The following is an 18056-nucleotide window of genomic DNA, read 5'->3' as shown; positions in this document are numbered from 1 at the left end:
CCTCCACTTGGAAAATCAGACAAATTCTATCCTCCTGATTCCTGCTTACAAGCAAAAACTAAAGCAGGAAGTACCATTGACTCGCTCAATACGGAAGTGGTCAGATGATGCGGATGCTATGCTGCAGGACTGTTTTGCTAGAACAGACTGGAATATGTTCCGGGATTCATCCAATGTATTGAGGAGTATACATACCACAATCAACGGCTTCATCAATAAGTACATCGATGACATTGTCCACACAGTGACCGTACATACATATCCCAACCAGAAGCCATGGATTACAGGCAACATCAGCACCGAGCTAAAGGCTAGAGCTGCCGCTTTCAAGGAGCGGGACACTAATCCGGACGCTTATAAGAAATCCTGCTATGCCCTCATACGAACCATCAAACAGGCAAAGCGTCAATACAGGACTAAGATTAAATCCTACCACATGGCAGGACTTTCAAAATATTACAGACTACAAAGGGAAACCCAGCCGTGAGCTGCCAAGTGACGTGAGCATACCAGACGGGCTAAATGCCTTTTATGCTCGCTTCGAGACAAGCAACACTTAAGAACGCATGAGAGCACCAGCTGTTCCGGATGGCTGCGTGATAACACTCTCCATAGCCAACGTGAGCAAGAACTTTAAAGAAGTCAACATTCACAAGGCCACAGGGGCAGACAGATTACCAGGACGTGCACTCAGAGCATGCGCGGACCAACTGGCAAATGTCTTCACTGACACTCTCCCTGACCGAGTCTGTAATTCTTACATTTTTCAAGCAGACCACCATAGTCCCTGTGCCCAATAACGTGAACATAACCGGCCAAAATCACTACCACCCCATAGCACTCACTTTGGTAGCCATGAAGTGCTTTGAAAGGCTGATCATTGCTCACATCAACACCACTATCCCGGAAACCCTAGACCCACTCCATTTCGCATACCACCCCAACAGATCCACAGATGACGCAATCGCACTCCACACTGCCCTTTTCTCACCTGGACAAAAAGAACACCTATTTGAGAATGATCTGTAGTCAATGAACAGCAGCATTCAACACCATATTGCCCACAAAGCTCATCACTAAGCTAAGGACCCTGGGACTAAACACTTCCCTCTACAACTGGATCCTGGACTTCCTGATGGGCCGCCCCCAGGTGGTAAGGGTAGGCAACCACATCTGCCAGGCAGATCCTTAACACGGGGGCTCCTCAGGGGTGCGTGGTTAGTCCCCTCCTGTACTCCCAGTTCACCACGACTGCGTGGCCAAGCACAACTCCAACACCATCATTAAGTTTGCTGATGACACCAGTGTTAGGCTGATCACCAACAACGATGAAACAGTCTATCGGGAGGAGGTCAGAGACCCGGCAGTGTGGTGCCAGCACAACTACCTCTCCCTCAACGTGAGCAAAACAAAGGAGATTATCAAGGAATACAGGAAAAGGAGGGCTGAAAACGCCCCCATTCACATCAATGGGGCTGTAGCTGAGCAAGTTGAGAGTTAAGTTCCTTGGTGTTCACATCACCAAACTATCATGGTCCAAACACAACAAGAATGTCGTGAAGAGGGCACGACAACGCCTTTTCCCCCTCAGGAGACTGAAAAGATTTGGCATGGGTCCCCAGATCCTCAAAGTTCTACAGCTGCACCATCGAGAGCATCCTGACCGGTTGCATCCCCACCTGGTATGGCAACTGCTCGGCATCCGACCGCAAGGCGCTACAGATGGTAGTGTGTACAGCCCAGTACATCACTGGGGCCAAGCTTCCTGCTATACCAGGTGGTGTCAGAGGAAGGCCCTAGTCAAAGACTCCAGCCACTCTAGTCATAGACTGTTCTCTCTGCTACCGCACGGTAAGCGGTACCGGAGTGCCAAGTCTAGGTCCAAGAGTCTTCTAAACAGCTTCTACCCCCAAGCCATAAGACTCCTGAACATCTAATCAAATGGCTACCCAGACTATTTGCATTGCCCACCCACCCCCTCTACGCTGCTGCTACTCTTATTATCTATGCATAGTCACTTTTATAACTCTACCTACATGTACATATGACCTCAATTACCTTGACACCAGTGCCCCTGCACATTGACTCTGTTCCAGTACCCCCTGTATATAGCCCCGCTATTGTTATTTACTGCTGCTCTTTAATTATTTGTTATTCTCATCTCTTTTTTTGTTGGTATTTTCTTAAGTAAGCATTTCACTGTAAGGTCTACACCGGTTGTATTCGGCGCATGTGACAAATACAATTTGATAACCTCATTATTGATATTTCATTGTGTTACTTTTTTAGTTGTCATTTTTTTACTTTAGTTTATAGTAAATATTTTCTTAACTCTATTTTCTTAACTGCATGGCTGGTTAAAGGCTTTTAAGTAAGCATTTCACGGTAAGGTCTAAACCTGTTGTATTCGGCGGATGTGACAAGTAAAATTTGATCATGGACCAGCAAGCTGTCTGGTTTCACAACATTTTGGGGAATATTCAGAGGTGGAGAATATCTGTGGGAATTCACGGGAATATGGGAATTAACGGAAATATATGCAAATTAATACTAATACCATTTAAAACTTCTTATGGGCAGGTGGGACGGTAGCATCCCACCTGGCCAACATCTGGTGAAATTGCAGAGCGCGAAATTCAAACTACAGAATTATCAATATTGAACTTTCATAAAATCACAAGTGTAATACATCAAAATAAAGCTTAACTTTTTGTTAACCCAGCCGCTGTGTCAGATTTCAAAAAGGCTTTACGGTGATGGCACACCATACGATTATCTGAGGACAGCGCCGCGCATACAAAACCATTAAAAACATATTTCAACCAGGCAGGTGAGACACGAAAGTCCGAAATAGCGATATAAAAATGCCTTACCTTTGATCTTCTTCTGTTGGCACTCCAAAAGGTCCCAGTTACATCACAAATGGTCCTTTTGTTCGATAATGTCGTTCTTTATATCCATAAAAACTCAGTTTAGCTGGCGCGCTTCAGTCAATAATCCACCCATGAAAATGCATACAAAATTAATCCCAAACGTTACTAATAAACTTTTCCAAACAATGTTTATAATCAAACCTTAGGTACCCTAACACATAAATAAACGATTACATTTTAGACGGAGAATCGTTATTGTCTTTACCAGAGAAAAATACCAAGAACGTGCTCTCATTCACTACAGCCAAAATGGGAGCCACCTAGAAAAACTACAATTTCTGGCAAATTTTTCCAAAAACCAGCCTAAACTCTTTCTAAAGACTGTTGACATCAGTGGAAGCCCTAGGAACTGCAATCTGGGAGGACTTCGCCTTATAATAAAAGTGACAGCCATTGAAAATAGTGGTTGGCTGATTTTTGGGATGGTTTGTCCTCGGGGTTTCACCTGCCATATCAGTTCTGTTATACTCACCGACATTATTTTAACAGTTTTAGAAACTTTAGAGTGTTTTCTATCCAAATCTACCAATTATATGCATATCCTAGCTTCTGGGCCTGAGTAACACGCAGTTTACTTTGGGTACGCTTTTCATCTGGACATGAAAATACTGCCCCCTACCCAAGAGAGGTTAAATCTTTTTTGCATTGGATATATTTACCATATCATATGGAGAGAGAAACATAAACATTTTACCTTATCATAAGTAGACATAATTGCAAATGATTAAATCCTTCCAATAGAAATAAAAAACAATTGTTACAAATTGAACTTTAATTTAAGGAGGTGACTCTTCACATGTGGTGATTTCACTGAACAACAAAAGGGAATATTGAATGATGCCCAAAAACGTTTTCAACATACAGCTGCAAAATGCTAGTCTAGAAACTAAAGCTTTGGTTGTCTTCCTCTCAGGCTTCCATGTCTTCTCCCTGGACGTCCTCAATGTCCACCTCTTGAACATCAGACTGAGGCCTCATCTTCACTGTCCCTTTCCAAACTTATTGAGGATGGCTCTTTGTCAGCCTCAAATTTGCCCGGATGGCGACCAATTTCTCAACCCTTGTTCAGCCTGTTGCGTGCTTTGGTGTGTGCGTTCACAAACAAGGACCAGTTGCACTCTGAGGAGGCTGATTTTGGTGGGTTTTGTAGGATGATGGAGGCAACAGGGGAAAGCACCTCAAATCCACCAGGTGGCTGATGAGATATGTTGGCACGACTGCCATATTGCATCTCCATCCCAAAGCCCTTGCTTGGAAGTGTACTTCGCCAGACTGCCAAGAACCTTGCCGTCATCCAGGCCAAGGAGGCAAGACACGATAGTGATGACACTATAGGCCTTGTTGATCTCTGCACCAGACAGGATGCTCTTGCCAGCATACTTTTGGGGTCCAACATTTACGCTGCGGCGTGTATGGGCTTCAGGCAGAAGTCTTCATACTTTTTGATGTATTTCAGAACTTTAGTTTCCTCTGCTTGGAGCAACAGTGAAGTGGCCAGGGCAGTACGGATTTCCTATCTTACATCTGCAAGCAGAGTCTGAATATCAGACAGGATGGCATTGTCTCCCTCAGTCCATGCAATGGCTACTGCTATAGGTTTCAGGAGGTCAGGCTGCTTACCCCCCCTCTCCCAAAATACATCATCCAGGAGGATCTTCTCGATGGGGCTGTCAATATCGGCAGACTGATATGGCCATTTCTTGGAGAGACTCCTTCCCCTCCAGGAGAGTGTCAAACATGATGACAACACCACCCCAACGGGTGTTGCTGGGCAGCTTCATTGTGGTGCACTTATTCTTCTCACTTTGCTGCTATAACATGATGACCCTTCACTTATATAACCATTTCCTTGGCTCTCTTGTAGAGTGTATCCATTGTTTTCAGTGCCATGATATCCTTCAGGAGCAGATTCAATGCATGAGCAGCACAGCCAAATGGATGTGATGTGAGGGTAGGACTCCTCCACTTTAGACCAAGCAGCCTTCATGTTTGCAGCATTGTCTGTCACCAGTGCAAATACCTTCTGTGGTCCAAGGTCATTGATGACTGTCTTCAGGTCATCTGCAATGTAAAGACTGATGTGTCTGTTGTCCCTTGTGTCTGTGCTCTTGTAGAATACTGGTTGAGTGGTGGAGATGATGTAGTTAATTATTCCTTGCCCACGAACATTCGACCACCCATCAGAGATGATTGCAATACAGTCTGCTTTCGCTTTCTCTATGATTTGCTTGACTTTCTCTTGAACTCTGTGGAACTCTGCATCTAGCAAATGAATAGATAAAGCATGTCTGGTTGGAGGGGTGTATGCTGGGCGAAGAACATTCAGAAATCTCTTCCAATACACATTGCCTGTGAGCATCAGAGGTGAACCAGTTGAATACACAGCTCGAGCAAGACATTCATCAGCATTTCTCTGACTATGTTCCTCCATTGAGTCAAAACAACTTCTGATTCCAGGAGGACCATGAGCTGTTGCCATCAATAAGGTGTCTGAATCATCGTTTTCATCTCGAATAGAAGTAGAGAAACTTTTGTCAGAGGTTGGTTGCTTGTGAGCGCTGTGGGAACTTTATGCACTTGGCCAGACGATTCTGCATCTTTGTTTCTTTCTTCACATATGATTGGCACAGTATTTGCAAATGTACACAGCTTTTCCTTCTACATTAGCTACAGTGAAATGTCTCCACACATCAGATAGTGCCCGTGGCATTTTCCTGTGAAGATTAGAAAAAAAAATTGCAAAAAATAATAAAAGAAATACAACTCCATGTACAGATACAGTTAGATTAAACAACTCCTTTGTAAGATAAATGTTTTAAAATGAAACATGTATGGAAACAGGTGAATTAACACTCCTCAGTTAGCAGGCTCAAGCAAGCTAAAACCCACATGGTAGCAAAAACTAACTAGCAGAAATTGTTAACAAGTTCGTAATTATTTAAACACACTTTGCAGTTGGCTACTATTTACTAGTTAACAAAAAATTCTGTGGTATAAAATATATTCCCCCCACCCAACACTGTAATCAAAACTTACCAGAAAGCATGTAGTCCTTGGCTTAGAAAGTGTAGTAGTGTGGGCTCAATAGCATCTCATTAGTGTGCAAGATCTTGAGAATCAGTTGTACATGTGATGGAAGAGTGCACTGCACATGATGGTAGAACGCACTGTGCCTGCAGCGGGTTGCAATTCCATTGAATAGGGGATAGTTTAACCAAAATACGCCACAAGACCTAGAATTGCCTTGTGTATCCCACAAAAAAGGTTCACTGTTATAAGCTAACTTTTTTGATGAATTTAAGCAAAATTCCCCAAAATCCCGGGCTTAACTTCCCATGGAAAATTTCCAGGAAAATGTCTGAAATTTACAGTTGAAAGCCACAGTTGCTTCTGCTTGCTCTCCTGGGGTCTAAGATTGGGTCACTCCGTGGGCAGCTCGTCCATTTGCTGTACTACCTCAACTATATTGCCAACCATTCAGCACCTGCAGTCCAGAACAACTCACTTCCTGTCCAGGGTTCGACTAATTTAGAGTTCTTATTTTTGGGATTGCCATCCCCACAGCAGGCTAACTACCATGGCCTGTTGTCTACAAACCAAACTCTACAGAGTCCACCCCCCCCCCCCCGGATTCTTCCCCTGCGGTCTTCGGCTTCATCCGGCGTGTTCATTCCCTTACTAAATCCTTCTCACATCCATTTAATTCCCTCAAAAAATATTAAACCCATTTCAATGTCTGGTCCTTAAACTCGTGCAACCCCTCTCTTTTTCGCCTGGTTCTGCATGTCATGGAAAAGACTCTATCCCAAAACAGAAAGAAAGAAAGGCTATCGAGGCCCAATCACATTAAACAAGATGGTTAGCTAACAGGGTAGGAGAAAAACATGTAACATCCACACATGGTCTCACTGACTCACGTGGTCAAATGAGCTAACCTTAACAGGAGAGGAGGCATGCAGAGGAAAGGAAAGGTGGAGAGGATGAAGGAGGCAGAGAGGAGAGGAGAGTTAGGTCTCTATTCAATCTGTATTGCTGAAGAAGGACCAATTGCGTGATTAAAAATGTAAAGGTAATTTCCAATTGCGCCGACATGAATGCAGTCTCTGCTAATGCGGGAACATTTCCTTTAAATTTAAATCGTTCTGTAACACTGAACTTCCATAATACGGATTGAATAGAGCCCTTAAGCGAGTCAGAGATAGTCTCAGAGAGTCAGAGGCAAAGAGAATCAGAGAGCGGCAGAGGGAGGCCTAGAGGTTCTGATCGTACCTTGAGGCTGGAGCAGGAGGAGCGTTGCGCCCTCGTCGAGGAGCTGCCTCCGTTCTCTGTCGTCCCTCTCTCCTTGGCCGCCGGCTCCATCCTACACAGATGGCTCTCGTTTTCCTTGGGCAAAGTTACCCTTATGGAATTTCTTGGCATTGATGCATGCAACCCTGCAAATAGATGATTCAAGCATGTGACCCAGATCTCTTCCTATCCAGAAAATAAGTGTATTTGCAGCAGCATTGCTCCAGTCCAAAGGCTAGGAAGGCAAACTGATTAAATTAGATTTTAAGAGTTTTTAGGAATGCAGTCCACGGGAAATAAATAACAGTATTTTATTAGAAAAACAAATGGTTTTAGTAACATATCATAGATTAAGACTATAGACTGAGATTTGACACACTCTGGGCAACAACAAAAAAAGAAAATCAAAGGGGAGATGACACTCAAATACTGCCTAAATCCTAGAATCTTGCTCCTACTTCCAGGAATGTATTGACGAATCATTAAATCAACCAAAGAGCCTCTCATGTCTAAGAACTATGATCTGGACGCAACCTGTCCAGAGCACCCACCTCTCTCTCTCTCACACATGCAGACACACACGTTCTTTCTCTCATCCCTCTCCGTCTCTCTTGCAGTCTCCCCTCCTTCTCCCCCTTCCCTGTCTCTCAGAATAGTTCCCTGTCTCTCAAAATAGTATATTTCTTGAAGGGGTGTCCACATACATACATACATACATACATACATACATACATACATACATACATACATACATACATACATACATACATACATACATACATACATACATACATACATACATACATACATACATACATACATACATACATACATACATACATACATACATACATACATACATACATACATACATACATACATACATACATGCATACATACATACGTACGTACGTATGTATGTATGTATGCATGTCTGCAAGCAGCCATGCTGGGGTCCAAGCTTTGGCCCCACAGTGTAACCATCAGGACAAATTGGACAACACTCTTGGATGAGATATATATATATATATCACCTTCCCAAGTCAGTTCGTAAAATTTCTGCCCTGCTAGGGCTACCCTGGTCAACTGTAAGTGCTGTTATTGTGAAGTGGAAACATCTAGGAGCAACATCATTTCAGCTGCGAAGTGGTAGGCCACACAAGCTCACAGCGCGTAAAAATCGTCTGTCCTCAGTTGCAACACTCACTACCGAGTTCCAAACTGCCCCTGGAAGCAATGTCAGCACAATAACTGTTCGTCGGGAGCTTCATGAAATAGGTTTCCATGGCCGAGCAGCCGCACACAAGATGACCATGTGCAATGCCAAGTGTCGGCTGGAGTGGTGTTAAGCTCGCCACCATTGGCCTCTGGAGCAGTGGAAACGTGTTCTCTGGAGTGATGAATAATACTTAACCATCTGGTAGTCCAGCGGATGAATCTGGGTTTGGCGGATGCCAGGAGAACACTACCTGCCCAAATGCATAGTGCCAACTGTAAAGCTTGGTAGAAGAGGAACAATGGCCTGGGGCTGTTTTTATAGTTCGGGCTAGGCCCCTTAGAATCATTTTAGACGATTCTGCGCTTCCATCTTTGTGGCAACAGTTTGGAAAAGGTCCTTTCCTGTTTCAGCATGACAATGCCCCCATGCACAAAGTGAGGTCCATACAGAAATGGTTTGTTGAGATAGGTGTTGAACAACTTAACTGGCATGCACAAAGCCCTGACCTCAACCCCATCGAACACATTTGGGATGAATTGGATCGCCGACTGCGAGCCAGGCCTAATCGCCCAACTTCAGTGCCCAACCTCACTAATGCTCTTGTGGCTGAATGGAAGCAAGTCCCTGCAGCACTGTTCTAGTGGAAAGCCTTGCCAGAAGACTGGAGGCTGTTATAGCAGCAAAGGGGGGACCAACTCCATATTAATGCCCATAATTTTTTAAAATATATATTCGACAAGCAGGTGTCCACATACTTGGTCATGTAGTGTACTTCTGTACTTCTTACCACATTTCCCAAATATCAGAACTCAAAGTAAAACAAGATCATCCAATATGCTTTTGATGGATTTTGGACCATTTTAATGATGTTGACTACTTGAAACGTCTTCTACTCGAGAGCCGCTTGACCGATCAGCACCAATATTTTCCAAGACTCTAGTTCAAAGCCAACAGCACCACCATGAGGCCAAACAGAACCAAACTCTACAGGTTATCTAGATTCACGTCGCTGAGCATGTGTGCCAAAAATGTGTGCCAAATTCCATGACTTTGTCAAACAGATCAAGAGATATTAATATATGGTGGATCAGATTATTCTTGCATATGTTGAGTCTGGACAGTGTTGGGTACATTTTGTTTTGTTTCAATAGATTTATATCCATTTATGTGTCAGGTCACTTGAATGTTTATTGGTCAGTTCCTGCCATGAGATGCTAGCCTGGAAAAACATGCGTTGTGAGACCTCGGTTCATAGATGCCATGTGTCAAGGCAGCAGCTACTCTTCCTGGGGTCCGGCAAAATTAAGACACTTATACCATTTTTAAAACATTACAATACATTCATTAGAGAATTCACAACACACCAAGTGTGTGCCCTCAGGCCCATACTCCACTACCAGATATCTACAACACAAAATCCATGTGTAGGTGAGTATAGTGCGTATATTATCGTGTGTGTGTGTGTAAGCACCTGTCTTTGCCTACGTTTGTGTTACTTCACAGTCCCCGCTGTTCCATAAGGTGTATTTTTACCTGCTTTTTAAATCTGATTCTACTGCTTGAATCAGTTACCTGATGTGGAATAGAGTTCCATGTAGTCATGGCTCTATGTAGTACTGTGCGCCTCCCATAGTTTGTTCTGGACTTCGGGATTGTGAAGAGAACTCTGGTGGCAAGACTTGTGGGGTATGCATGGGTGTCCGAGCTGTGTGCTAGTATTTTAAACAGACAGCTCGGTAACTTCAACTTGTTATTGCTAACACCTCTTACAAAAACATGTAATGAGGAAGTCAATCTCTCTTCCACTTTGAGCCATGAGAGATTGACATGCATGTCATTAATGTTAGCTCTCTGTGTACTTTTAAGGGCCAGCTGTGCTGCCCTGTTCTGAGCCAACTGCAATTTCCCCAAGTCCCTCTTTGTGGGAGGGACTTGGGGAAAGTCACCTGACCACACGACTGAACAGTAGTCCAGGTGTGACAAAACCAGGGTCTGTAGAGCCTGCCTTATTGATAGTGTTGTTAAGAAGGCAGAGCAGCACTTTATTATGGACAGACTTCTCCCCATCAATATGTTTTGACCATGACAGTTTACAGTCCAGGGTTACTCCAAGCATTTTAGTCACCTCAACTTGCTCAATTTCCACATTATTCATTGCGAGATGTAGATTAGGTTTAGGGTTTAGTGAAGGATTTGTCCCAAATACAATGCTTTTAGTTTTGGAAATATTTAGGACTAACTTATTCCTTGCTACCCATTCCAAAACTAACTGCAGCTCTTTGTTAAATGTTGCAGTAATTTCAGTCGCTGTAGTAGCTGACGTGTATAGTTTTGAGTCATCCGCATACATAGACACACTGGCCTTACTCAAAGCCAGTGGCATGTCATTAGTAAATATTGAAAAAAGCAAGGGGCCTAAATAGCTACCCTGGGGAATTCCTGCTTCTACCTGGATTATGTTTGAGAGGCTTCCATTAAAGAACACCCTCCGTGTTCTGTTATACAGGTAACTCTTTATCCACATTATAGCAGGAGGTGTAAAGTCATAACACAAGGTTTTCCAGCAGCAGACTAAGATCAATAATGTCAAAAGCTGCACTGAAGTCTAGTTCTTTTATCGGCTGTTGTTATTGTGGTAATGTGTTGTCTAGATTTAGTATATGGACCTATGTACCGAATTTCAGGAGTCTAGCAGGGTGAGGGGCGTGAGCTTCCAAAGTTAGCATTTTAAATTGCTTGTTATAATGCCACCATGTGGCCAATTGGCCTGGCATTGCATGAGAGGGTGTGGCCCTTTTAACCATCATGCAATGTTGCAACCTCATTGGTTGCGAGATCTCCCCATTACTCATGTGAGAGCGCTATGCTGGGTACAGCACGGTAAGTAGCTGCAGGGTGTCACTCAGCAGGCAATCAGAGCCTGGTGTTGATTGTAAAATGCTTCTCTGTCTCTGACTCACCTCGACAGCAACACAATAACAACAGCCGATAAGAAAACAAATTCACTGGTAGGCCTACAGTGCTTTCATACAGGTCCTGATACAGACCTGGATAAACCGTCTGTATGTGAAGCTGTAGCCCACAGACTGAATCACTCAGGTTAGTCTTGAAATTAAAACCTTCCAGATTCACACCATGGTAACCTGTTACAGCTATCCTCCAATCCAATCTCTATATGACTAACTACAGAACTCCATATACTGGAGCGCATGACTGCTACACCAGATGGGCAGTTCCAGAGCACTCCTGTCTCCAAGGATATGCTTATTATATTCACCAACTTAGTACAGAGATCCACAGTGTTGTTACAATTTCATACACTAAGTCTGATTCACTTTTTTAAAATTGTATTATTGAGTTATAGGAACTTGGACCTTTTTGACATATTTCTGCCTGGATCTCTGTATGCCTAACACTGAGTCTGGATAAAATGTTGCGGATTAATCCCTTATCGACAAAGGAATCAGAATTTAACAGGATTAGTAGCCTAAATTCTTTAATCATATTTGAGAAAACAGAACAGAAATGCTGTGGTTACTTATTTTTTCACTGTAACTGGTTCTGGGGTCAAATCAGTAGCCTAGCTGTCATTGACCAACTATAGATTTTTTCCTGCAGATGAACAAAGTTGCTATTTTTAAGGAGGATCAGCAACAACTGTACCAGTGGCGGTTATGTAACAGGCTCGTAATACCGATTTTACAAACTGAACATTTTGGACAGCAGAATAGTTTAAAGAGCAATTAGGAAAGAAAGGGTGGACAGAGAGAGAGAAATAGAGGTAAAATAAAGCTTTAAACAAAATTATGCCCAAACATAGTGGTCTCTATAAGCTAGGAGTTACCATGAATTTGACAATATCTTACAGGCAAAAAATGATGTATTTCATATTACAGTACACACTGTAATATAAATACAGTATCAAAACAAGTACTGTACAATACCATAGAATTGTTGGTATTATACTGTAAAAAAGTAAATGCTACCATAATCGGAACGAATGAATGAAATTAATTTGAGCAGAGGGGTTTGTATTTTACTCTAATTACAAGGGATTGGTGCAAGCAGGTTGGCTGCATGATAAAGTGTTCACACATTACAACATATTAGGCCTTAACAAACTGGCACAGACTACACTGCAAAACAGATCAAAAGGACATGGCAAAATGCTTAACCATTTATGGTTTAAGACTTGCTGCCACTCTATTCTGACCCCTATACAGTGCCTTCAGAAAGTATTAGACTTAGACTTACGTCATTTAGCAGACGCTCTTATCCAGAGCGACTTACATTTCATTTTCTTTTTTTTTCTCCGTACTGGCCCCCCGTGGGAATACGAACCCACAACCCTGGCGTTGCAAACACCATGCTCTACCAACTGAGCCACAGGGGGGCTCACACCCCTTTACTTTTTCCACATTGTGCTGTGTTACAGCCTGAATTTAAAATAGATTCAATGTCACACATTAAATCACAGAGTATTTGTGAAATGCGCCTAATAGCCCTTACCGTGAAATGCTTACTTACAAGCCCTTAACAAACAAACTAAGTAAGAAACACTTGCTAAACTAAAATAAAAAATAGTAACAATAAAATAACAATAACATAAAAGGAGTACCGTAATTTCCAGACTATTGAGCGCACCTGAATATAAGCCGCACCCACTGAATAAAAAAAATATATTATTTTGAACATAAATAAGCCGCACGTCTATAAGCCGCAGGTGCCTACCGGTACATTGAAACAAATTAACTTTACACAGGCTTTAACAAAACACGGCTTGTCATCGACTCATTAAGACCAAGCTCCCGTGCAGCAGCTCCATTTCCTTTTCCAACAGCCAGATCAATCGCCTTCAACTTGAAAGCTGCATCTCTCACTGTCTTTGCCATGATGAGGGTGACAAAATGACTACCGTAATAAATTTGAGAGCGCTCGATTTAATCTAAACAGTAAACCAAAAAGTTGTTTGACCTTAACCCGTTCGGCAATTTCATTGGTCTAATGAAAGCTTCATGCCGCCAGAAAACTGAGCACGTCACAGAATGTGTTTATTTATTAAATGTGAAAGCGGGAAAAATCCATATATTAGCCGCGTCATTGTTTAAGCCGCGAGGTTCAAAGCCTGGGAAAAAAGTTGCGGCTTATAGTCCGGAAATTACGGTACTGGTACCGAGTCAATGTGCAGGGGTATGGGTTAGTCGAGCTAATTGAGGTAATATGTTCAGTGCATTTAATCTGTTTTTTCCCCGCTACAATCTACACACAATACCCCATAATGACGAAGCAAAAACAGGTTTTTAGACATGTTAAAGCACCTTTGGCAGTGATTACAGCCTCAAGTCTTTTTGGGTATGACACGACAAGCTTGGCACACCTATATTTGGGGAGTTTATCCCATTCTTCTCTGCAGATCCTCTCAAGTTCTGGCAGGTTGGATGGGGAGCGTCGCTGCACAGCCATTTTCAGGTCTCTCCAGAGATGTTCGATCGGGTTCAAGTCTGAGCTTTGGCTGGGCCACTCAAGGACATTCAGAGACTTGTCCCGAAGCCACTCCTGTGTTGTCCTGGCTGTGTGCTTAGGGTCATTTTTCTGTTGGAAGGTGAACCTTCACCCCAGTCTGAGGTCCTGAGCGCTCTGAAGCAGGTTTTCACCAAGGATCTCTCTGTACTTTGCTCCGTTCATCTTTCCCTCAATCCTGACTTGTTTCCCAGTTGCTGGCACTGACAAACATCCTCACAACATGATGCGGCCACCACCATGCTTCACCGTAGGGATGGTGCCAGGTTTCCTCCAGACATGACGCTTGGCATTCAGGCCAAATAATTCAATCTTAGGCATCAGGAAGTGTTTAAACGTCTTACTCCAGTGGTTCCCAAACTCGGTCCTCGGGACCCCAAGGGGTGCACATTTTGGTTTTGGCTTGATTAGTTGAATATTTAAATCAGTTGTGTAGTCCTAGGGCAAAAACCAAAATGTGCACCCCTTGGGGTCCTGAGGACCGAGTTTGGGAAATCCTGTCTTACATCGGCTACGGGGAGCGTGATTACACAGTCATCTGGAACAGCTGGTGCGGTCATGCATTGTTCCATGTTGCTTGTCTCAAAGCGAGCGTAGAAGGCATTTAGCTCGTCTGGTAGGCTAGCGTCACTGGGAAGCTCGTGGCTGGGTTTCCCTTTGTAATCTGTGATAAATTGCAAAGCTTTGCAACTTCCGACGAGCATCAGAGCCAGTGTAGTAATATTCGATCTTAGTCCTGTATTGATGCTTTGCATGCTTGATGGTTCGTCAGAGCGCGTAAAGAGATTTCTTATAAGCGTCTTGATTAGTGTTCTGCTTCTTGAAAGCAGCAGCTCTAGCCTTTAGCTCAGTGCGGATGTTGCCTGTAATCCATGGCTTCTGGTTGAGATATGTACGTACAGTCACTGTGGGGACGATGTCGCCGATGCACTTATTAATGAAGCCGGTGACTGATGTGGTATACTCAATGCCATCGGATGAATCTCAGAACATATTGCAGTCTGTGCTAGTGAAACAGTCCTGTAGCTTAGCATCCACTTCATCGGACCACTTCCGTATTGAGCGCGTCACTAGTACTTCCTGTTTGAGTTTTTGCTCGTAAGCAGGAGGATAAAGTTATGGTCAGATTTGCCAAATGGAGAGCTTTGTACGCATCTCTATGTGTGAAGTAAAGGTGATCTAGAGTTTGTTTTCCTCTAGTTCAGTGGTGGGCAACTCCAGTCCTCGAGGGCCTGATTGGTGTCACACTTTTTCTCCATCCCTAGCAAACACAGCTGATTAATCATATTGCATTCTAAACTAAAGATCATGATTAGGTGATTATTGGAGTCAGGTGTGTTAGCTGGGGGAAAACTGACACCCTTCAGGCCCTCGAGGACTGGAATTGCCCACCCCTGCTCTAGTTGCACATGTGACATAATGATAGAAATTAGGTAAAACCGGATTTCTGTTTTCCTGCATTAAGAAGCACCACCTCTGCATTAAGAAGCGCCACAAGAAACGCCACCTCTGGATAAGCATTTTCTTGTTTGCTTATGGCCTTATACAGCTCGATGAGTGCGGTCTTAGTAACAGCATCGATTTGTAGTGGTAAATAGACAGCTATGAAGAATAGAGAAACTCTTTTGGTAAATATTGTGGTCTACAGATTATCATGAGGTACTCGAACGCAAGAGAGCAAAACCTTTAAACCTCCTAATATTGGACATTGCGCACCAGCTGTGGTTGATAAAGAAACACACACCACCACCCCTAATCTTACTGGAGGCTGCTATTCTGTCTTGCCGATGCATGGAAAACCCAGCTAACTGTATATTATCAATGTCCTTGTTCAGCCACGACTCGGTGAAACATAGGATATTACAGTTTTTGATGTCCTGTTGATAGGAGTCTCAAATGGAGCTCATCCAGTTTATTCTCCAGTGATTGCACGTTCGCCAGTAGAACGGAGGTAAAGGCGGATTATCCACTCCCCGACGCAGTCAGCTCTTCGACCTCTGTAGCGGTGTCTCCTCTTCATATGATTGACGGGGATTTGGACCTGTTTCGGGAAGAGCGGTACATACTTCGCTTCAGACTCATTAAAGAAACAAATCCTTGTCCAGTTTGAGGTGAGTAATCGCTGTTCTGATGTCCAAAACCTATTTATTTTGGGTCATAGGAAATGATGGCGGAAACATTATGTAGTAAAAAGTTAAAAACAGTGAATAAAAACAAAAAACACAAATAGCACAATTGGTCAGGAGCCCATAAAACGGCAGCCATCCTCTCTGGCACCAATGTTAACCGATACCAGCTTTGACTTAAAGTGGCTTGAAAGTCTATGGCAAGACTTGAAAATGGCTGTCTACCAATGATCAACAACCAACTTGACAGAGCTTGAAGAATAAAAATAAAAAAGTGCAAATATTGTACAATCCAGGTGTGCAAAGCTCTTGAGAGATTTACCCAGTAAGACTCACAGCTGTAAATTGCTGCCAAAGACGATTCTAACATGTATTGAATACTTATGTAAGCAAGATACGTTTTATTTTTCACACATTTATTACAAATGTTAGACTTTTTTTCCACTTTGAAATTAGAGTATTTGGTGTAGATCGTTGACAATAAAATAACAATTAAATCAATTTTAATCCCACAACAAAATGTGGAAAAAAATCAAAGGGTGTTAATACTTTCTGAAGGCACTGTACATTTCGAATTGATGACTCTAAACACATAAGAGTGAAATTGCTATTGCATTCTAACTCAGGGGTGCAACAAATATAGCCTCTTACAAAGCACACCTCAAAATGTGTTAATGAGCCAAACGCTCTAACCATTAGGTTACCTGCTGCCCTATATATGGTAGGGCACTGTATTCTGTGGGGTGGATTTACAGTATCATTCGAAATATAGCAATTTTAAGACAATGCGCCATAATTTAGTGTGCCGCACAGTTAAACATTTCAGAGTTTTTTTTTTACTATTGATAATACCTCAAATTACCGTATAAATTATAGTTTTCTGTTAGTGTAGGTAGGCAGATTCCTCACTTAAATTCACTGTGAATCTTTGATGCATAAAAAGCATAAATTGCATGATTTGTGATGGAGTATGAGTCATGGGTTTCCAAAAACAGACTGCAAGTAGCCTAAATAAATAAACGCTAACTAAAATATTGTTGTCTTCCTGGTCGACCTATCTGACAGCTTCGGTCTGTTCCAGCTGTGATGCTCAGCATAAATAAAGCTTGACAACAAAAGCTATCAAACACTTGTGTAGGAGAAGAAAAAAAAATGTTGAGTCACTTACCAAGTCTACCACGAAACAATCGCCCTATATTTTCAAACGAGGTAATACAACAACATACGACAAAAGCGCGTAATATTCCCGGTGGAAGAGAGTCTGGACAGCGCAGAGTGCAGTCTCGGGCTCAGAGGAAACTTCTCATATGGGGGAAGAGCAGTAAAGCCACCGGTCATAGAATAAGGTATTTCTCAAAAGTTCTTCTTCCCGCCTCTTGTCATCATCACAATTCCAATTATCTAAATATTTTACCTCAATCAGACCGAGTTTCCACAACATTCACGCTAAGAAGTTAAATCTGTTTGTGCAACCCTAACGCTGCTCGTAGAAATTAGCTCACGCACGTGATAATACTTGAGAGGGAGAGAGGCTATGCGCACGGTAGGATGATATGTATCCTACTTCCAGAATTGATTCGCTCAAACGCAAAGCTTCTCGATGGACAAAAAGTAAAACAACGTTTTTAATTTGTTAACCATTATTATGTTGTGATTGAAAATAGATAAAGTGATGGTAAAGTCATTCATCTTCAAAGGGACGTTGTGATGTTGGGCATGATGTCACGTCCTGACCATAGAAAGCTTTTATTTTTCTATGGTAGAGTAGGTCAGGGCGTGACAGAGGGTTTTGTCTAGTTTATTTATGTCTATGTTGGTTCTAGTTTATTTTTTCTATGTTGGGGTTTTGTCTAGTTTATGTATTTCTATGTGGGGTTCTAGTTATTGTATTTCTACGTTTTTTTTGTTTGGATGATCTCCAATTAGAGGCAGCTGGTCATCGTTGTCTCTAATTGGGGATCATATTTAAGT

At 42.6% G+C, this 18056-nt stretch overlaps 1 protein-coding gene across 2 annotated transcripts in view; it reads right to left on the bottom strand.

Annotated features, from left to right (window-relative positions):
• Window positions 1-17686, bottom strand: part of slco1c1 (solute carrier organic anion transporter family, member 1C1) — a 67397-nt gene extending 49711 nt beyond the window's left edge. For both annotated transcript variants that reach the window (XM_029742400.1, XM_029742401.1), the window contains exons 1-2: window positions 17254-17686; window positions 7203-7366 (exon numbers count right to left, since the gene is read on the bottom strand). In XM_029742400.1, the coding sequence (XP_029598260.1) occupies window positions 7203-7352 (150 nt within the window). In that variant the 5' untranslated portion in view covers window positions 7353-7366; window positions 17254-17686. The remainder of the gene's footprint in view (window positions 1-7202; window positions 7367-17253) is intronic.
• Between the last annotated feature and the right edge of the window lie 370 nt (window positions 17687-18056).

The sequence above is a fragment of the Salmo trutta genome, chromosome 40 (assembly GCF_901001165.1).
Source record: "Salmo trutta chromosome 40, fSalTru1.1, whole genome shotgun sequence".
Lineage (NCBI taxonomy): Eukaryota > Metazoa > Chordata > Actinopteri > Salmoniformes > Salmonidae > Salmo > Salmo trutta.
The sequence above is the reverse complement of the archived record's forward strand: the minus strand, read 5'-3'. Positions and strand labels throughout refer to the sequence as shown.